General features: G+C 38.1%; 1 protein-coding gene across 3 annotated transcripts in view; it reads right to left on the reverse strand.

Annotated features, from left to right (window-relative positions):
• AFF3 (ALF transcription elongation factor 3) overlaps positions 1-21,788 on the reverse strand; it is a 558,847-nt gene that overhangs the window by 176,917 nt on the left and 360,142 nt on the right. For all 3 annotated transcript variants that reach the window (XM_068564632.1, XM_068564631.1, XM_068564633.1), the window contains exons 6-8: positions 20,450-20,530; positions 12,128-12,164; positions 2,836-2,887 (exon numbers count right to left, since the gene is read on the reverse strand). In XM_068564632.1, coding sequence (XP_068420733.1) covers positions 2,836-2,887; positions 12,128-12,164; positions 20,450-20,530 — 170 coding nt within the window. The remainder of the gene's footprint in view (positions 1-2,835; positions 2,888-12,127; positions 12,165-20,449; positions 20,531-21,788) is intronic.

Here is a 21,788-nt window from a genome sequence, read left to right on the forward strand (position 1 = left end):
AAAGATGCTTTTTCAGAAAATGAGCTGTCTGGATACTCTCAATTTTATACTACAATTTAAAACCAAAAAATGGCTTTAAATGACTCACAGATCATGTAACTATACAGACAGAGGGATGAATAGGCATTACTGAAGCCAAGTCTGTCCCACCAAACCACAAATGTGGAAGAGGTATCTTTCCTAGTGCCTGTGTGTATGTTATTTACAGTTTTCAGCTCCCCTTCACCTCTTTGGTTTCCATGGAGCTCATAATTTTTGGTCTGTTTCATCACCTTGTTCCATCTTCTGGCATCTGTATATTCCTGATTCTCCTGACCTGGCTTCTAAATCATTTTGATTGCTCTGACCCTTAATGTTGAGTGTCCTCTCAAAATCCATATGTTGAAGTCCTAACCTCCAGTACTTCAGAATGTGATTTTATTTTGAGATAGCATCTTCACGGGGTAATCAAGTTAAAATGAGAACATTAGGGTGGGCCATAATCCGACATAACTAGTATTTTTATAAAAAGGGGAAATTTGGACACAGAGACATGCAGAGAAGGAAGATGATGTGAAGAAACACAGGGAGAAGATGTTTATCTACAAAACAACGAACAAGGTCTGGAATTGATCCTTCTTTCACAGAAGAAACAAACCCTAATGACTGATCTTGGGCTTCTAGCCTCCAGAATTGAGACAATAAATTTCTGTTGTTTAAGGGACCCAGTCTATGCTACTTTGTTACAGCAGCCCTAGCAAACTAATACACTTACCACTTAACAAATAAATGGGTCCCCATTTTTCTCCTTGGTTCTGACTCATGACTTTGTTTTGTCTCCTAAGATCCAGTGACCCCTCAGTATGGTAAATGGCCAAGAAAGCTCAATATCCAAAGATGTGTGTCCCAATTTTTTCACTTAAGTTGAATGACTTTTCTGATCCTTAGATTCCTTATATATGAAATAAGGATATTGTCTTTCCTATCTGTCTGCATAGATAAAGCTCAGATAGGATACCACACAGAGACTGTAAAATGCTACCCAAGTCTAAGGCATCCTGAGTCCCTGCCCTTTATTCATAATGAGCTGCTCCTCTTGCCTAATTATAACAGACCACGGTTAGAAGGTTCTTTGGGAGGATCAAGTTTAGAATTCTCCACTTTTAAGAGGGATACTTGCAGCCTCAGGCTTTATTTCTGCTATTTCTAGTTCAAGAGGCAGGATATGAGATGGATGACTAAGTATGCTTTGCTCAAAGAGACAAGAATGTGGGGTGATGCTTCAAACTTTCACTGTTCACAAATCTCCAGAGGGTTTAAAAATAATTCCTCGGACAACATATTTATTTTGATAAGGTAATGAATTATGGAAACCAATTCTTTTAGAGAATGGACTTTTCGGAGATGTATAAGGGGAGGAGAACTTTAGCGGCACATCAAACTGTATTAACAAAATCGGAGTCCACTGAATGTGATTTTAAATTTGAAAAAAGTAAATGCAGGATGCTAGCAGCTTTCCAAAATATTTTGTATGCTCCTTTGCCTGTTTTTAAGATGATCTGTTAATGAGAATTTGAAAAATTGTTGTTTCTACAGTAATTAACACTTTTATAAAATTATTTATAAAAAATATAACTTACTCCCAAATAGTTGACATTCTAGTTGCATAAATTCTTATCTAGTCTCAAACACTGCTCAAAAGAACTACATATTTAAATGATTCTACCCGTTTCAGTTCTCTAGAATGCCTCCAGATGGCATTAAAACCCTTCTCCTACTATATTTTACAATCAAAAATTTAAAAATTAGTAATATTTTAACCATTTAAAACCAGTCACATTCATTATATCATTAGAAATCATGATAATGGAACTATTTTGAACTTTTAGGGTAACATCTTAAGAAACATGTAATCATAACCTTTACGAAACAAATAGCCATCCTATGTAAGCCAAAGGCTCTTCCTGGATTGAGAAACAGATCTTGGACAAATACACTCAATAATGTTATGTCGTAAGCTGTCATTTCTAATGAATAGCACTTTAAATGCTTAGTAATAAGACCACTGGTCCAAATATAGATACATGCACAAAACTGTCTTATAATAAGAAAACACATTTAACTCCTCAGAAATGATAAAAAATAATGATTTTTAAGGAGTAAACCTGTTACTAATTCCTATGGAGCGAAAATAATTTGTTAGCTTGTGAATTATGTAAACTTTGGCGTATAAATTTGGCATCGAATTAATCGTCAAAACATTTTTTGGATTGCTTGAGTATTGAGAGGAAAAAGACAAAACGTAGAGTGAAGAACATGTTTTAAAAGAGCCTTTTCTTATCTTTTTAAAACTGTGTTTATTAACTCAAAAATATGAACCAACCCTTGAGGGTCCAGAGGTATCTATAATTGTATATTTCACATAATTCAGAGGTGTGGTTGCAAAGGGCAGGCTTTAAAATGACACTGGTACTTCCCAGGTGTGCAGGACAGACTATCTCCTAGTATGTGTGAAAAGTTCTCTAATTATTTATGACGGTGATGGAAGTTGCCAAGCAAATTCCAAAAGCTTTCCTCCCCTCCCCCTGCCAAAGTAATACCGTCAAATCTCACTACATTTGTACTTTCTGAAGAGGAGCCTTGTGTTTGCAAGATGACTCTTACTGGGCTAAAGCATAAGAAAGACCTCAAAATGCATCTGCACCCAAAAGCATTTAAAACCACATTATCATGAGAAAGAGAACCACAGGCTTCTTTCCATTATTATTGTTACTATAACAAGATATTTGCGCTGTTTCATATTATAAGCATATTAAAGAACAGTCATCTCGGGATAGAAACAGGAAACAGACTTACGATGTATTCGATGTGCCATTGTCTGGACTCCCTGTCTCAGCATCACCTTTCTCTTAAAAAGGAAGAAAATACCAACATGTGAGTGTTAACAGCCTGTAAGATTTAAGAGAGATTCAATATATTTCCACACTCCTACTAACAATCATTCAAAATGTGCAGCAGGAGGTTTTTAAAACATCTTTTTTATTGTCCAAGAACTGGATTTGCAAAATAATTTCTTCTTTGTAATACAATGGCCCGGGCAAGGATCTGTGAATAGGTACTAAGGAGCTGTTTGCAAACAACCAGAGGTTCAGACTGGAGACCCTGCCAAAAGATGAATACCTTACAGATGGAACCTGTTTCCTTCTACTTCTTTTACAGAAAACTTAAGGAAATAAACCCCATTAGCATTCTAGATGCAAGGCGTTTTGAATCCTGATCCCTTCTGCTAACACAAGCTAAACCAGGTCAGGTGGCAAAAGAACTTGGAGGAGAGAATTTTACACAATACTGAGGTTGCACCCTAGCTTACAAGATTCCCAAGAATTACACCCCACAGAGAGCCCCAGCAGCAGGTTCTGGGGTCACCCTGTTAATGCAGAATAAGATATAAATCAGAAATCCTTCCTGGCCATCTGAGAGACTAGTTAAAGAAATGTTTCTGCCATCTGTGGTCACCGAGGATTGAATGGGTTTTAATGAAGGGAGCCTGGAACCAGTTCGTTTTTTGTAGTTTTAAAGGGCAAATTCCTCTTGCAATTGACATAATGTAATTCTTAGATCCTCGACCATTGATGGTTTGAAACCATACATCCTTGTATTGTAAGGCACTTCTTTTTATTTTCTTGAGGCTAGGGGATGGAGGAAGGGTCATGACTGCCATTGTGAGTTAGCTGTGGTTAGTTAGGCTGGTTATGTAGTGCTAATAGTTTAACATACCCCAGAGAAGGTTATGAGTTGCAAGAGATGGGCCTGATGGTGGCAACTTGCTTTGCTTTGCTCTTTCAAGTCAGGCCTGGAGACCTCACAGAATCCCTCAGTCTGCTGTTTAGGGCTTCAGGCCTATGTCCTGTACCAAGCCCCTTTTGTCAGCTGTAGCCATTAGCTTACTGACACCGAGGCTTGGGAATGACCCCCTAAATTACATGATGAACACATTCTGAAGATATTGTCCAAACTGAACTCAAAAGTAAACTTTATAATTTCTTTTCCTTTTTGTTCTTTCAAACAAAACGGTTGTGAGAGAAAGAAGACAGTGATATATAGTGCATACATCTATCTCAGATGTCACTCTGTGCTAATGTGTGTCTACACACTGCCGGGGCATCCGTGAGGGACAGTCACCTTGTGAAAAAGTCACAACATCTATTTTAACTGCCTCAATAGCAAACACTGACGGAGTCCCAGTACGTGGGAAACCATGCTGAAGTAAAAATAGAGGCAGAGAATTAATAAACTTGCTTTAAAGCTTGTATGTTCATAATATATTTTGTCTTCCAGGCCAGGTTTGTTGTAAACTCACTTAGGAGACATGCAAGACCTTGTCAACTGGCTTTTGTGCTAGAAAATAAGCTTAGTTCTTTCCAAAATCACTTTTCCAATGAGAAACCACAATTCCTGCCAGAATCCTGAAGTACAGAGTTGTAACACCTGCATTACCTAAGATAAAACTAAATGGAGGTTTAATTTTTCTCAAACACAGCGATCTTTTTTTTTCCCTTTAATTTGGAGAAATTGGTTACGTTCCCTGGTCTGTAGCTGCCAGAAGTTACCCCACATCCAATCACCATCAGCAATGTAAGCAGCAGGCTCAGAAGCCCAGGCAACAGTAAACATTTCTAAACAACTTATGTCATTAAAGAAAAGGAAATCAATATGATACATGAAGACGTTGTTTGGATGTCTGAATAAATATGTTTTACCTTGACCAACAATGCTGCCAGATAACCCGTGGGCTGAGAGGACAGAGGCCTTATTGCACATGGGATCTGGGGGCTGCAGGAATCGGGAGCCGGATCGGCAGAGGGGCAAAGCTGCAGCTGATTATCTCTGCTCTTAGCAGCACTTATGTTGTGGCAACAGGGAAAACAGAACAGGTTCTGGCAAACAGGAAGGACGCAGTGGAGCCAAACTGGGCATTTATGAACAGTCGGGGAATGAGTGCTCTCAGCTGATCATGAATTAACCTTTTTGGGGAAAAGTAAACGCAGGATGGAGTCAGGAAGTAAAACTATGTTTGCCCTTCAGAAAGAACGAAACACAAAATTCTCCCCGATATCTGGAAATTTTAGGTGATGTAATTTCTGACGTTAACTTGAAGTGTCTATGTGCACAAGCCATGGAGAATCACAGGCTCTTTATCAGGACCCGAGGGAAAATGATGAATGCGAACTGGAAGAAATTCTCAGTAAGGGATTTTTCAGTTGGGTGCTCAGGAGATGTTTCCTTTCCGCCGCCAATGAGGAGTGTTGGGGGTTCGTCCTGATTATTGCAGCTGTTTTCATGATAGATTCAACACTGCTCTCCTAGGGAAGGAACCTGCACTGATCTTTAAGACACTGGGCATAAGAGATAGGCTCAGGTGCAGTGTGGTCATTTTGTAGGCAGAAATATAATTAAAGAGAGAAAGAGAGAAAAAAATGAGCCATAGAAAGAAAATGTATATATTCATACTCACATATAAATACATATGTGTGTGTATATGTATATTACATGTATACTTTCAACTTGACACCCCATATTTGTCTACCTGAGTCTTCCACAGTACCAAACATATATTACATGCTCAGTATATGTCTTCTGTCTGATGACCTATCATTAATGCAGTGTCCCACGCTACAGTGGGAAAAGAGGAGAAAGGTACACATACCACTGAGATGGTATACAAGTTAAGGTATGAAACAGCTTGATGCCTCCAATAGGTCACTTAAAAAATTACAGTAGCTACACGTTTAATCCTATAAATCTACCAAGGACTTTTATGTCGAGTAGTCTGTCTGGAAACATAGATAATATCTAATTCACACCCCTTCAACTGAAAATGACTGCACTGCTGGAGTACCATAAGTAGCGCTATGAAAAGGAAATCAAAATAGACCTAGGCTGCATTCTGCTTCGAAGGCAAGTTTTGCTGTGCTACCACTTTATAGTAAAAGTAATCTGTGCTCACGGTAAAGAAAAGAAAACTGAACAGTAGAGAAAAGGTAACGACTCTGCTTACTTTCGTCATTAGTCCTGTTAGCCCTGCAACTATTAAGCTAAGTAATATGCTTATTTCTAGATGAATCAACTTCAGACAGTACGTAATAATTTCTGATATGAAAAATGAGAGATAAGATATTTAATATACTTATACTACCACCTCCCTTCTGCTTAAAATTTTTGTTAGTTCTATTATACTTTAGTGTCTAGTGGGTATTTTAACTTTGAATAAACTTAACCAGTTTTTGACTAAACAACTTCTGACAGTACCTTTTCTTTTATACTATGCAAAGTGAGGCAACTCACATCCCACTATGCACAGCTATACCTTTCCTCTTGCATAGCCAAGATTTAAAATATTTATATTCTGTTCAGTAACTATTAATGAGTCATCCTCATTAATATTAATTTAATCAATAATTTAATTTTGGGAATTGCCCGTAGGCCATGAGAAAAATTATACATGAATAACGGAATTTACAATATTATAACAACATAAATATTAGTCTCTAAGGAACAGAAGAGGGACTGGACCTGTACAGAGGGACCGCCACTACACTTGAATGAAGGCAAGGGTTCCCAGTATTTATGTCAAATGGATTCTCATTCTTCTATCTCATCATGGCACAGGTTCATTTGTCTCAAGCAAAGGCTATGCTTTTCCTAAAGAGAAATTCAATAGAGCATGCATGTAATGTGTACAAAAATGTTTACATACAGTTTTTAAAAAGTAAAATGAGTTAACTATAAAAACACCTTCCAGGCCCAGAAATGGGACATTGACAAGAAATAACCCAGAAGCCTCCTGGGCTTGTGTCCTATTCCAGCCAAGCTAGCTAGCAATGGATTTTTGTGTTAATCATTCTCCTTTTCTTGACAGTTTTTTTGCCACCATGAATTTGTAAATAAAAGTCTTTAGTTTTTCCTGATTTTAAATTTCATATGAATGCAATCATAGTGTAGGCATTCTTCTGGGATTACTTCTGTCATTCAATGATATGACTTTTAGATTCAGCCAGTGTGATGTGCATAGCTTTGGTTCATTCACCCTCACTGCTGTGCAGGATCTCCTCATAAAAATCTGCCATTTTCCTTTATTTGACACTTTTTTGGTGTTCTACTTAAGAAATACATCAGAAAGATGTTCTCTATTACCTTTTGAAAGTGTATAATTTTACTGTTCACATTTACGTCTTCTACAAATACCTGGAATAGTTTCTGTATATGATGTCAGGTAGGAGTTAGTTTCCTTTTTTTCCCTATAGATAACCAATTATTCTGGTACTATCTATTAAGAAGCCCATTCTTTCCCCATTGATCTACATTGTTAGCTCTAACACGAATCTAGTTTTCATATATCTGTGGTCTGTTTCTGGGTCCTTTATATCTGTTTCATTGCTCAATTTATTATTATCTTCATTACTTAGCTAAAACATTTATTCATTCATTCACTCATTCATTCATTCATATAATAATATTAGTAAGGCAAGGCTCCAACCTGGTTCTTCTTAAGGAGTGTCTGAGTTATTTTTGGTCCCTTGTTCTATCAAGTAAATTTGAGAATCACCTTGTCAATTTCCAGATACATGGCTGCTGTTGAGAAGTCAACTGGAAGTTTAATTGTTACTTCTTTGAAGTTATTAAGGGTATTTTAAGAATTTTTTCTTTACCTGTGTGGCTTGCAGTTTAACTATAATATGTCTAGGGTGGACGTCTTTTTATTTATCCTGCTTAAGATTCATTGGGTTTCTTGAATCTATGGGTTAGTGTCTTTCAATTCTGGAATATTTTCAGCCATCATCTCCTTTAATATTCCCTCTGTTCCCTTATCTTTTTCTGGAATTCTAGTTAAATATATGTTAGGCCTTCTCACTTTATACTCCAGGTTTGTTAACTTCCTTTTCATATTTTCCATTTCTATCTCTCTAGGCTGCATTCTAGAAAATTTCTTAAGTTCAGTTTCCTGATTCATTACTTTTCCTTTACCTATGTGTAATCTGCTGTTAAACCTGACCAAAGAAATTTTAATTTCTGTTATTATTTTCTAACTTCTAGAGGTTCTGGTTAGTACATTTTCAAATGTTTTTGTTCTTTATCATATTTTCAATTCTCTCATTTCTGTAAATTAAAGTAAGTCCTCTTACTTTATATCCTGGGCTTGGTAATTCCAATATCTGAAGTCCTTGGAGGTCTAATTCTCTGCTGTCTGTTCTTTTTCCTTGCTCTTGTTTCATTGTGCATAAGAGTTTTTGACAATGAGTGCTCATTTCCTTAGGAATTCTATTTCTATTATTATTTATTCTTATCCATTTTCTTTTACTGGTATTCCTACTAGCTGGATTTGACCTTTCCACCCTAACTAATCTTCCATGTAACTTAACTTCCTTTCATATTTTCCATCTGACTTTTGCTTTATATTCAGAAAAAAAAATGTTTTCAATCTTATATTCCAGACTTCAGACTTCAGCTATTATCTATTAAATTTTTAAATTGTGTCAACCCTATTTTTAATTCCGGAGTGCTCATTTGTTCTGTAACTGCTTCTTTTTCATACCAATCTGGTCTTTTTATTTGATGCAAATAATTTCAAACCCTTCTGAAGACTGTAATTACGTTTGAAATTTTTTTCTTCTGTTCCTTGAATTAAGTACATTTCCTCTGGGTCAGTCCTTCTCTTTGGTGCTCCTGGGCTATGTATTCACATCTTTGAATGATAACAGGCTGGTTAACAAAGGTACCAGCATGGATTTCCCATATTAGTATACTGATCCATTTTGCTAACATACGTCTCCCTTGTAGGGAAGGGCTGATTTAGGGCTCTTTCTAAGTGGACAGGGTATGTTAACTGGAAGGTTTCATTTAGGGTTAGGAGAAAAGAGGCCTCAAGACAAGCTGGGAGCCCTGACTGCCCTCTCACTCCCCAACAAAGATAGGAAGTACTTTACTCTGGGTGTACATATAGCATTTCGGTTTATTTCCTTCTTGAGAAAAGTTGGCTCTCCCTCCACACATCAGAGATATCTATGTTTAAGGTCTGGTATTATCTCAGAATCTATTCTGCTTCTCTCTTAGGTACTAGCTCCCAGCTAGAAGTTCTAGTTAGCTGTCCATTTTCTCAGCAAATATTACTATTTTTTTTTTGTAGTTTGGTTTTTTTGAGGGAGGAAAGCCAGACTGAAAGCTCTGTATGAAAACCCGCTAGGATAGTGGTGGAGGAGTAATGCGTGGAAGAATGGCCATGTTCCCATCACTATGCACAGCCCACGCGCCTCTTCTCTGTTGGGGTTGAGAGGAAATCAAGTCTCTCCTGGCGCTCCCAAGGACATTCCCTCTACCACCACAGCTGGTTCCTGTTTGGTTCATTATTTTCCTTTTTTCTTTTTCTCGGTCATGACCTTCCCTGCCCAGGATTATCTATCCAGCAGTAGGGTCCTATCCAGTCTCCATTCTCCAGACACTCAGCTGAATTTCTGGTTCTCAGGGCTGTTACGGATTTATTTCCATCACTGTTGCTTTATGGTGAGTTCAATGGAGACTCTGAAGGGAGGGGAAGAAGTGCTTATGCTCAGGCTGCCACCTGAACAGGACAGTCTCACACTTTTAAAAAACTGTAGACATACATCACCTGTTTTAATATTTAAGTTTCTCAATACTTAATTAGCTTCTATTTTATAATATTAAATTAAATTAATTGGTAATCAGCAAACTGGCTAAAGTAGCTCTCTTTAAAAAGATTTGGATTAAAAAATAATTTTCTGTTTAATTTATACACTCTTTTCTCTTAGTACCTATGCAATTTAGTTTTTCTAATTTCAAAAAGATAAAAATGACTGACCTAAAGTGGGGAAGGTCAGTCCATCAATACACATTTTGTTTCTCTGAAGTACAGTTTTTTCCTATTTTCTACATATTTACTGGAGTCATGATTCCCAAAACCGTAATGATTCCAAACCAAATACAAGAAACAGCACGGGAAATGCTGGTGGGACCAGCTCTCCTAAAATTTCCAGTGTGCTATAATCTACAGAGGACACTCTTGATTTTTATTTTTATTTTTTTATTTTCCATTATGGTTCATTACAAGATATTGAATATAGTTCCCTGTGCTATACAGTAGGACCTAGTTGTTTAACTATTTTATATATAGTAGTTTGTATCTGCTAATACCAAACTCCTAATTTATCCCCCCTTTCCCCTTTGGTAACCATAAGTTTGTTCTCTATGTCTGTGAATCTGTTTCTGTTTTGTAAGTAAGTTCATTTGTGTCATATTTTAGATTCCACACGTAAGTGATATCATATGATATTTGTCTGACTTATTTCACTTTGTATGATCATCTCTAGGTCCATCCATGTTGCTGCAAATGGCATTATTTCATTCTTTTTTATGGCTGAGTAGTATTCCATTGTATATATATACCCCACATCACTACGATTTTTAAATAGTGATATTACCTTTTTATAGATGTGCTTGGTTTTGAGGGGGGGGGATTTATTTGAAAAAAAAATCCCCTTACCCCTAGAAAAGAGAAAACCAATTACAAATGTCCTTAGATGATGAAATGCCAGAGGGATTTATACCACACCATGCAATGCCGCTCACAATTCCACAGAAGATAGGTCTGCTTTTACATAATCTCAATTGTAGTATCAGTGAGTGAAAGTTATGGCATGCTGTAAAAATATGCCAGATGCAAACAGAAATCTTGGACAAGAATTCAATCTCACACTGAAGGGACAGAAGCAACATTTTGGGGGTCAAGGTAATGGGTTAGTTATTAACTGCAGAATCTCATTTTCATCATGTGCAGAATGGAGATGTAATGCCTACTTCACACAGCTATGGTTAGGATTAAATAAAATAGCATACATAAAGAAGAGACTGAACACAGACGGGACTGAACAGCTGTTTCCTTTGTTCTTCTTTATGTCAAAGACTCCAAGCTGAGAGAAGGTACATTTATTCTATCATATCTATTTTCTCCTCCCTTTACCCTGAACTGTTTAAATTCAAATGGAAAGAAATGGTGAGGAAAGCAATGGCAATTCTTCCGTACGCTCTAGCCTTTGGCATTTGATGCTGATGCCTGCACACCTCGTGGACCTAACCATGCATCTCCTGATTCCTTTCCTTACTATTACATTTATTAGTTTCTATAGATTTCAAGTCCCTTGGCATTTCACCTCTTCCCTGGTGCTAATGCTCACAGCAAATTCCAACAGAGGGTGGGATAACTAAGGGATATTGCCTATGACCTTTCTCTAGCTGTGCATTAAAAGTCTGGGGCTTCCCAATGCATCTGTCTGGATGTCTTTTCTCCATAAGCCTCCTGCCCTTACAGATGCTCAGTAGGTGAGCCTCAGTTCCTAAGACACATCTACTGGCTCAGAGTGATTTTCATGTTCCAACATAGCTTTGAAATTTGCAAGGGATGCTCTCAGCCGACTGGATGGTCAGGAGACTAACAAAGCCCAGTCTTCGTGGGTGTGCTTTCACGACATGAATGGGGTAGCTTATGCATATTTAATGCCCAAGAAAACATTAATACCAATTAACAGTGCCAAAGAAGAGAATTAAAACAATACTTCATGCACTGATATTCTCTCTTCGATGATGAAGCCCACATGTTTTATTAGACACTGCGTTCAGTAACGAAATTCCTTCCTGGACCCTTTAGTCTGTTTCTCCCTGGAAGAGGGCATGGTTTCTTCATGGATTCTAAGGACATTTATCATGAGGTCTTCTGATCTCTTTACCGACCTATTTTCTTTCAATTTAGGTAACTCATTAGCTGCCTTAAAAAATTTTTCCCCTCACACATACCAGAGGCCAACTATAAGAAAGGATGGTGTTCCTTCCTCCTAGGGTTGGTTTGAAATTCACCATTTTATGTTTTGGCCCTCCTTCCCTTGAATAAAAAGAGAGAGGAGCATTCAAGGTCACCACGCATCTTATCCATTTTGGGTAGCACTTAAACAAATGGCCCTCCTTTCCCCACTTGATTTTGTCTTTTAGTGAAATTCTTTTAAACCTACTATCTATTGCATGCATCTCCCCTCCTCACCCGCTCCACCCCACATATGAAGCTATAGTGAGAAACTTTTCTTACTTGGATTACTGTGTCCCGAGGAAGTGAGCTGAGAGTCCTAAAAAAAAAAAAAAAAAAAGAAAAGAAAAAAGAAAAACAAGAAATATCAATTAATTTTCTTATTTTGACTTTCAAAATGTAAGTTGAATATGAGATGTATTACTGGTCATTCAGAACCTAATCACGGATCATAATCTCTACCAGCTACCGTAATGAGAAACATTTACATGTTTGTTAAGCAGTTCTGGTAATAGAGCTCACAATCACTTCTATGTTGTATTACAGACTTTTGTTTATTGAGGTGAAACTCACATAACATAAAATTAACCACTTTGAATTGAACAATTCAGTGGCATTTCATACAGTCACAATGTACTAAACCACCACCCCTATCAGGTTGCAAAATATTTCTATCATTCCAAAGTAAAATTCCTTACCCTTTCAACAGTGTTTCCCCATTTCCCCCTCTCCTCAGTACCTGGTAACCATGCACACACGCACATGTACTTGTTTGAGTCCTTCTTTTTAATCCTTTTTTTTAAAATTAATTAATTAATCCATTTTTGGTTGCACTGGGTCTTCGTTGCTGCACACGGGCTTTCTCTAGTTGAGGCAAGCAGGGGCTACTCTTCGTTGCGGTGCATGGGCTTCTCACTGCAGTGGCTTCTCTTGCTGTGGAGCACGGGCTCTAGGCACGTGGGCTCAGTAGTTGTGGCACGTGGGCTTCAGTAGTTGTGGCACGTGGGCTCAGTAGTTGTGGCACGTGGGCTTCAGTAGTTGTGGCATGTGGGCTCAGTAGTTGGGACGAGCGCAGGCTCAGTAGTTGTGACGCACGGGCTTAGTTGCTCCACGGCATGTGGGATCTTCCCAGACCAGGGATTGAACCCGTGTGCCCTGCACTGGCAGGCGGATTCTTAACCGCCTGCACCACCAGGGAAGTGTCCTATATTACTGACTTTTAATCTAACCCACTTCCCTTTGAATGTACCTTCACTCTCACCACCTTTCTGCAGACGAGGCTGGCAACCATCCCAGCAGGGACACTCCACTGAACAACTGCTGTCAATCTCACATTGGTGGATAGAAAGATTATTACAGATTTCCACTTATCTGAAATGGCAGAAAGCCAGTACCATGTGGTATCTGAGTTCAGTTACTGATCAGGTAAACAGTGATTGAACCTGATTTTATTTCCATTAAAGTGAAATGCTAAATTTTGTCTTGGGAATTCACATCCTCTTTCCTTGTAAAAGTCCTATTTAATATGAAATATACAGGAGAGTTATAAAAGAATGAATGAATTGAGACAGGGCCCACGAAGGACTACTGCCCTGCCCAGCTGGCTGCAAAACCCTGGGGGCCGCACAGAGTGTGCAGATCCTTCATCCTTCACCGAGCCAGAGCCAGGCTGGGTTCAGAGCAGAGGGCCACAAGCCCCAGGCACTGAAGCCCTTTCCGCTTCTGTGTCTCCTGCTGCCCCATCCAGACAGACACCCTTACACCTACAGCTTCTGTCTCAAAGGCCTTCTCTCCCTTTGTGAACATCGCCCCTGAGTAGATGCCTGGTGGGCGTGGCTCAACACATCTGCTCACTGTCATTTCAGCCTCCTCTGGGAGCATTCAAGGAGGCCTGCTAGGTTCTCTGTTGGGTCCTCAAGGGTTACAGAAGTGAGGGTACAAAGCCCTTGCCTTCCGGGCCTGGGAGCCCAGTGAGTCAGCAGAGGAGGTGATGTGTATGCAAATTATGAGAACCCAGGGCTGAAAGGCATTTCACCACTGCTGTGTGGGAGTGCTTCAAGCCTGGATAGCCTGTCCTCATCCCTGGGATGTGTGTCCTGCCATTTTCTGTTTTCTGCCTGGCAAACTTCACTCTTCCTTCCAGGCTCAGAACAAAAAAGCTCAAGGGTTACCTGTTCTTTGAAATATTCCTGAATCTCAGAAGGACTTATTTGCTTTCTTTATGTTTACACCACACTGTGTCAAATTTCCATTACAGAAATTGTCTTTTCAACTACGACTCCTTAAAAAAAAAGCTTTATCAAGGTATACACGATGTAACATAAACTGTACATATTAAAGTATACAACTAGATAATAAATATAATAAAAAGAACGCTACTATGATTAATTGTCTTGACCCAAGGATGGCTCCATCCTGTTAAGTAGCATTTGCTATTTAAACAACAAAAAGTAACATTTATTTATAAAAAAAAAAAATTCAGAAAAATAGGAAAGTATAAGAAAAAGTTGCCTGTAATCCCTAACAGGGCATTTCTGAGGTTACTCTACTGCTTTCAGTTTCCCACATTCACTCAGCAAGTGTGTGTCATTCTGACGGTCACATGCACAAAGAGGAGAACCACTTCTTAGTTACTTAGAAGAATATCTGCAGTTGGAAACTTGTTCTCCTTTTTTAAATCCTGCATTCCCAACACCTAATCTATTGTTGGGTACACAGGAATCCCAAAACTTCTTCAAAGGTGGTATTTAGCTGGGAAGTAAAGTTTTACAAATCATTGTACTGAAGGCAGAAACAACCAAGCACACTGGTAGCTGAGAAAGCCATTCAAGGAAGCACTATAATAAATACCATATTTCATCAAACGTAACGAAACTGTATAAGGCTGCATTACTTCACGTATTACTATGGAAGAAAATGGCTGCCAATTAATTGTAAAATGCTATCAGCTGTAAAACAAATCCTGACTTGGGGGATCTTAAAATGTGAAAAAAATATGCACCTTAAACCAATAAAATATAGTTGTTCTTAAGCCATGTTGCTGATGGAGGGCAGTCTTTATCCTGTGAGAACACTCCTTAAAAATGGCTTTTCGGGGCTTCCCTGGTGGCGCAGTGGTTGAGAATCTGCCTGCCAATGCAGGGGACACGGGTTCGAGCCCTGGTCTGGGAAGATCCCACATGCCGCGGAGCAACTAGGCCCGTGAGCCACAACTACAGAGCCTGCGCGTCTGGAGCTTGTGCTCCGCAACAAGAGAGGCCGTGATAGTGAGAGGCCCACGCACCGCGATGAAGAGTGGCCCCCGCTTGCCGCAACTAGAGAAAGCCCTTGCACAGAAACGAAGACCCAACACAGCCAAAAATAAATAAATAAATAAAAAATAATAATAAAAATAAAGGAATTCCTTTAAAAAAAAATGGCTTTTCGGAACCATCTGAGGACTGCTGTACTCATATCTCCTCTTGCTTGTCTGTCAATACATCATTAGAATTACAAAAGGCAAGAAATGGAAATATATCTTCTTTGATTTTCAGACCTCCACATAAAGCTAATTACTCTAGGAAAAAGCACCACTTGATGTGGTTTGGTCTTCCTTCTTCCCCACCTCTTTCTTTTCTCTAAAGCTCAAAACAATTGAAATAATATAAATGACAGTAAATTTAAATGTTTTCTTTGAGGTAATGAAGTAAACATAAAGTTTTAGCCCAAGCATTTTGTGGTCATTTCTGAAGCATGCTAGGAACCCAAAGAGGGAGACATATCATAAACTTCCCAACTTCAAAGCACTTTCCTTCACACTTGCTGGCTTTCATTCTCCTTGTACCATATAAAGAGGAAGGCAATAGGATTCTCATTTCTGTAATCATGCTAGAACTCTTCTGCCTAATGCTTTAGAAACTGATCAGCAAGAATAGTTTCAAACCAGGTCTGATCCCATCAGATCTGGCATTCATTGCTACATGAAATGCTTGTGAAATGCCATTAGATCCGCACAGATGCCTTCTGAGTATGGAAAAAGTTCTACAATTTTAGTTCTCTATTTGCATTTCAGAACTTATGAGACTGCTACAGAAATCGAGGGAAAAGGACAAAGCAAATTCATTTTTTTTTCTTGGTTGAAATACCTCATAATGGCATGTATTCTTTTCTTTACCAAATTCAATAACTTTTGAGATTTGAAGAATAAGGCAGGCACGTCTGGTAGTGTTTGTCTAGGAAATTGTGACTCTAAATTAAGCCTTCAGAGAATAGAAAAAAAATCCAAGTTCAGTATCAACTGACTTTATTATATATTGTGTCCTTCAATACCCGGACAAATTGGGGAAATTCTCGGAAGTATGTAGCTAATTAATTTAGTGGTACTGGTAACTCAGAAAGCACATTTAAATTGACTTTGTGAGGTCAAACTGCCCCTTTAATCTCAGTAAGGGCTTAATTTCATTATTTATTAGTCATTTTGGAGATTCTGCCCTGCAAATTCCATAAACAATTCTAGCTCCTACATACTAGCAACTGTGATCATCTCAAACATTAATAGTCTAATTAATGAACTGCAAGCCTCCAGCTGTCAGAATACTAAATAGTTGAGACACAGGTTAAAAGAGGTGCACTATGGGTGAGAAATAGTGATGTCTTTGCAGTAGGCACAATCAGGGCTCCTCCGAAGATGTTTGTATCTTAATTCCCAGGCCCTGTGAATATGTTACCTCTCGTGGCAAAAGGGACTTTGCAGATGTGATTCAATTAACTATTTTGAGATGGGAGATTATCCTGGATTATCCAGGTGGGCCCAGTATCATCACAAAGTTCCTTATAAGGGAAAAGAGGAGGCAGGAGAGTCAGAGAAGATGTGGCAAGGAGGTCAGAGGTCAGCATGATGAGGGCCACAAGCTAAGTAAGAAGGGCAGCCTCTAGAAGCCGAGAAAGACAAGAGAACAAATTCTTCCCTAAAACATTCAGAAGAAACGTAGCCCTGATGACACCTCAATTTTAGCTCCGTGAAACTGATTTCAGACTTCTGTCTTCCAGAGTTGTAAGATAATAAATTTATGTTGTCGTGAGTCACTAAGTTTATGGTGATTCGTTAGAGTAGAAATGACACTAATGAAGTCTTATTTCATTGATACAAGATAATTTTTTTTTAAAATTAATTTATTTATTTGTCTGTGCCAGGTCTTAGTTGTGGGATCTTTTAGTTGCGGCTTGTGAACTCTTAGTTGCAGCATGTGGGATCTAGTTCCCCGACCAGGGATCAAACCTGGGCCTCCTGCATTGGGAGCACGGAGTCTCAGCCACTGGACTGCCAGGGAAGTCTGATACAAGATAAATTACCAGCACTTATTGTGAACTTTTTGAAAGAAAAGCAGTATTAAAATCATGTAATCTCCCCACACTCTGTAAAGTCACCTATTTTTTTTTTTTTTTTTTGGCCGCATTGGGTCTTCATTGCTGCGTGCAGGCTTTCTCTAGTTGTGGCGAGCAGGGGCTACTCTTCGTTGCGGTGTGCAGGCTTCTCATTGTGGTGGCTTCTCTTGTTGTTCATCATGGGCTCTAGGCATGCAGGCTTCGGTAGTTGTGGTGCATGGGCTTAGTTGCTCCGAGGCATGTGGGATCTTCCTGGACCAGGGCTCGAACCCATGTCCCCTGCATTGGCAGGTGGATTCTTAACCACTGTGCCACCAGGGAAGTGCCTGTTTGTAAATTATACCTTAATTTTTTTAAATGGAAAGAAAATTCAAACCTTTAAAATATTCAGAAAGCTAGAAAAATAGAAGGAAGTACCCTCAGCTGGACACAGAATAAGAAATTATTATATTTAATAATAACACATTGGAATCATTCTTATTAAGGGACTTTGGGACATTTTCATCACTTCAGAAAGAAAGCTTTTATCCTTTAGCTGTCACTCCACCCTCTCTCCCTACCCCTAAAAGCTGTAAGCAACCACTAATCTATTTTCTGTCTCTCTGTATTTGCCTCTTCTGGACATTTCAAACATACGAAATCATATAAAATGTTGTCATTTGTGACTGGTCTTTCACCTTTGCTCAGCATATTTTCAAGGTTCATCCATGTTGAATCATGTATCAGTGCTTCATTCCTTTTTATGCCTGCATAATATTTCAGTATAAAGATATATCACTTTTGTTTATCTGTTCATCAGTTGATGGACATTTGTATTGCTTCCACTTTTTGGCTGTTATGAACAATGCTGCTGTGAACATGCATGTAAAAGATTTTTTGCAGATGTGTGTTTTCAATTTTCTTGGGGATATACCTAGGCGTGGAATTGCTGGGTCATACTATAATGCAATGTTTAACCTTTGAGGAAATGTTGAAACTTTTTCAAAGAGGCTGCACCATTTAAGATCCCACCAGCAACTGACATCAGGGTTCCAACTTTTCCACACTCTAGCAAACACTGGGTATTGTCTGTCTTTGATTTTAGCCCTTTAAGTAGGTGTGAAGGAGTATCTCATAGTAGTTCTGATCTGCATTTCCTAAATGATAGCAATAGTGTCTTTTCATATGCTTATTAGCTATCTGTAGATCACCTTTGGAGAAATGTCTATTTAAATCCTTTGCCTATTATTCTTAAAACGAGTTCTCTTTCTATTATTGAGTTGTAAGACTTCTTTACTAATTGTGCTTCTATAAATAAAGTTTTATTTGAACATAGTCACATTCATTCATTCAGATATTGTCTGCAAAGCCTAAACCATTTACTATCTGATCCTTTAAATAAAAAGTTATTTGACCTCTGACTTAAACAATGAGTTATTGGGAAAGAATGAGATGAATATATCAAAAGAATAGAATAGACAGTCCTGAAAGAAAACTGTGTATTTATGAGACTTTCAGTTGTTGACGTACGTGGTATTTCAAACCAGTGGGGGGAAGATGGGCTAATTTGTTGATAGTGTTATCATAATTTACTCAACCAATGAAAAGGCTAGAATCCTATGACACACCAATGCAAACAAAATTTTTTTTAAACCTAAAAACAAAAATTATAAAAGAATTACAATAAAATAGAGAACGTTGTTAGAATGTTGGTCCAGGAAAGATCTTTTTTCTCCGACATGAAAATTAAACACTTTGCTAGTATAAAAGGTACATAAGTAAGGTTGCAAGAAAATAGTTGCAGCATATAGAACGGGCAAATGAGTAAGATATAAGGAATTCCTACAAATCATTTTTTTTAAGTGGCAATGGACATGAATGGGCAATTTGCAAAGGAAAAACAGTCAATGCTCAAACTCAGAAATTACTGGAGAAGTGCAAATTAACGAAATAACAGTTTTTCATCCATACTACAGACACAATGAGAAAAAACCAGATGATATTAAACATTGGCAAAGATTCATAAAAAAATACTCTTGAAACATAGTCAAGGGTAAATAAGGCTTCTGATGCCTCCAGCACCCCAGTTCCTGTTCTAGGTGTCTGGACAAGAGACATTGAATAAAAGGGACACACAGAGGCACTTACAAAAACTGTGTGTTGTAATAGTGTTTGTGTTAACAGCAAACCATTAACAGTCTCAATGTCCATTAAAGGAGCTTGAGCAAATAAATTACAGCAAATTCATACTATGAGATATTTTGCTGCTGTTAAGAAAAAGTAAGAAAATCTCTACATATTCACTTGGGAAGACCTCTAAATACACCTTGTTAAGGGAAATAAAAACCGACTCTTAGAATGGAATTTACCATTGTGATAATAATGAACAATTATTTCAATAATTTAGAACGTTGCGATGTTAATATTTAGCAATGATATTTACGTACTGTGTGTATCTGGAAAAAAGTCAACTCTTAGAAAAAGTACTTTTAGTACTATACCATTTAGGATTCTTAAAAAACTGCATAGCACATATGTGTATATAACGCATGGGGAAAATGACTGAAATGGTATACACCAAACTCTTGATAGTAATCAGTGGGTAGGGAAGTAAAATCTGGACAAGGGCATGAGAAACTTTCATATTTTACTTCTTCTATGTGCATAATTTCATCTTTATAATGAATATGTAATTACGTGTTGGTTGGATGGTTAAGAAAAATCAAAACTTATTAGACTCATGTATAATTTAAATATATTTTGTAGCTGATATTTTGTGTATGCTGGTTCTTAGAAAATATGGAAATCATTTTTTTTTAAAGTCCTAGAAAATATTTTCAGCTTTATAAAAGATAACCGAGAAATTATATACTTAATGTCCTCAGTTCTAAGACATTGATTTTAAAATACAACATTAATTTAATAACAGCTTTTCAGGAAAAAACAAGACATACAATCACTCTGGATGTATAAAATGATTGTAAGATGCATTTCAACTTCACAAGTGTTTTTAGATAACATGATAATTGTAATATTCATCATATTTTGCAGGAAGTATGGAAGTGGAGGTAGGTAGGACTGCAAGTTTGATTTCCTCCCTTGGAATGAACAGACCTATGCTTGCAAACTGTTGAAAATCAGATCCATGTGCCTGTAGCAGGAATATTTACAGAGGAAAAGACAATCAAGGGAAAACCCACTGTCCACTAAAAATCTCTGTGTGAGTAAAGCCTATTCAACCTGGGCGACGCAGGATCTCACCTTATTTGGAAATGGAAATTTGCTAGGTTCCACTTTTCCAGGTGCTGGAATAGCTGAAAGTGGTGGAAGCCAGGTCATCTCCTAAAGGGAGGGAAAAAGAAACAACACTGTAATACAGACAGTATTTAAACTCAGTAGCATACAAAGCAGTTTCACAAGTCTGCCTTAATAAGGCATAGACAGGATAAGGAATGAACAAGAGATGAATAGAAATGAAAGCGATTTTTTTAAAAAAGGATTTAAAACCCACTTTTATAATTTCTTTCCCTAATCTTACCAATTCTTGGTTCAATGGCTATTGCCATCAACCCTTTATACCTTAAAAAGATCTACAAGCCTGTCCTATTTTCATTTCATTTACACTCCTAAGTAAAGGGACAACCCAGTAGTAAAAGTTCTATGGAAAATGCCATACAAAGGGAGCTGCTTCCCACAAAATTTACAGGAAGTTTCTGAAGTAATGAACAAAAAGTACTATTAACATTAGGGATCATTATTAGGGGAACTATTTATTTTATTAGAAACTCCTATCAGTGTAAGTTTCCAATAGGTCCCACACATCATTTTGGTCTTCATAAAAATGTCATTCACGGAGAAGTGAAAAAACCAATTATACGTATGAAATAAAGAGAGAGTGCTGTGAGTTTTAAAACAGTATTAAGAACACAACTTAGGCTCAGCATGTAATACTTCATGTGCTTTTTGACATACACTCTCACTAAACTGTGAGAGAGAGCAAGGTGGGGAGGGGTTTGTTGCATTCACGTCCAGTATTTTTCTCCAGTTCCTTCTCCTGGAAGATACCTGCATTCACTAAATAAGTGTGGAATTAAATCAAATCCATTACTGATTACCAGGAAAGTGACTTGGAATTTACGAATCAGTTCTGAAGCCTATTTCTTGATTCTTTCCACTTCCAAATCTAAGCAAGTACAGAGGCAGGAGTTGATCCACTTTGAGAAAAGTAAGAAATTCTCTCTTTAGGTGAAGACAATTTCTCACTTCCCTTGGTTGTGGGGTGGGAGGTTGAAAAGGGATTCTGTGAGGTGTCTGAAGGGAGAGTTTCTTGAGGCTGCTCTTGTGCCTTCTCTTCTTGAGTAACTCTTCCCCCAGCACCAGAGAGAGCGTGGACCCACACGGAGAGCAAGGACAGTGTGTGTTCAAACCCAACAGGGAAGGATTTACTGACCCTATATCACCTCTCACCTACCATGACACATGTGCCATTGGGTGGTCAAACTCCTAGGCACTCGAGGGGTCCCTTCTCCATCCTGATGTTACCAAGGTTTCTCCAATGGAAAGCAAAGGAAGAACCAGTGTCCCTCTATGACCCTCGCTC

This window comes from Eschrichtius robustus, chromosome 15 (assembly GCF_028021215.1).
Source record: "Eschrichtius robustus isolate mEscRob2 chromosome 15, mEscRob2.pri, whole genome shotgun sequence".
NCBI lineage: Eukaryota > Metazoa > Chordata > Mammalia > Artiodactyla > Eschrichtiidae > Eschrichtius > Eschrichtius robustus.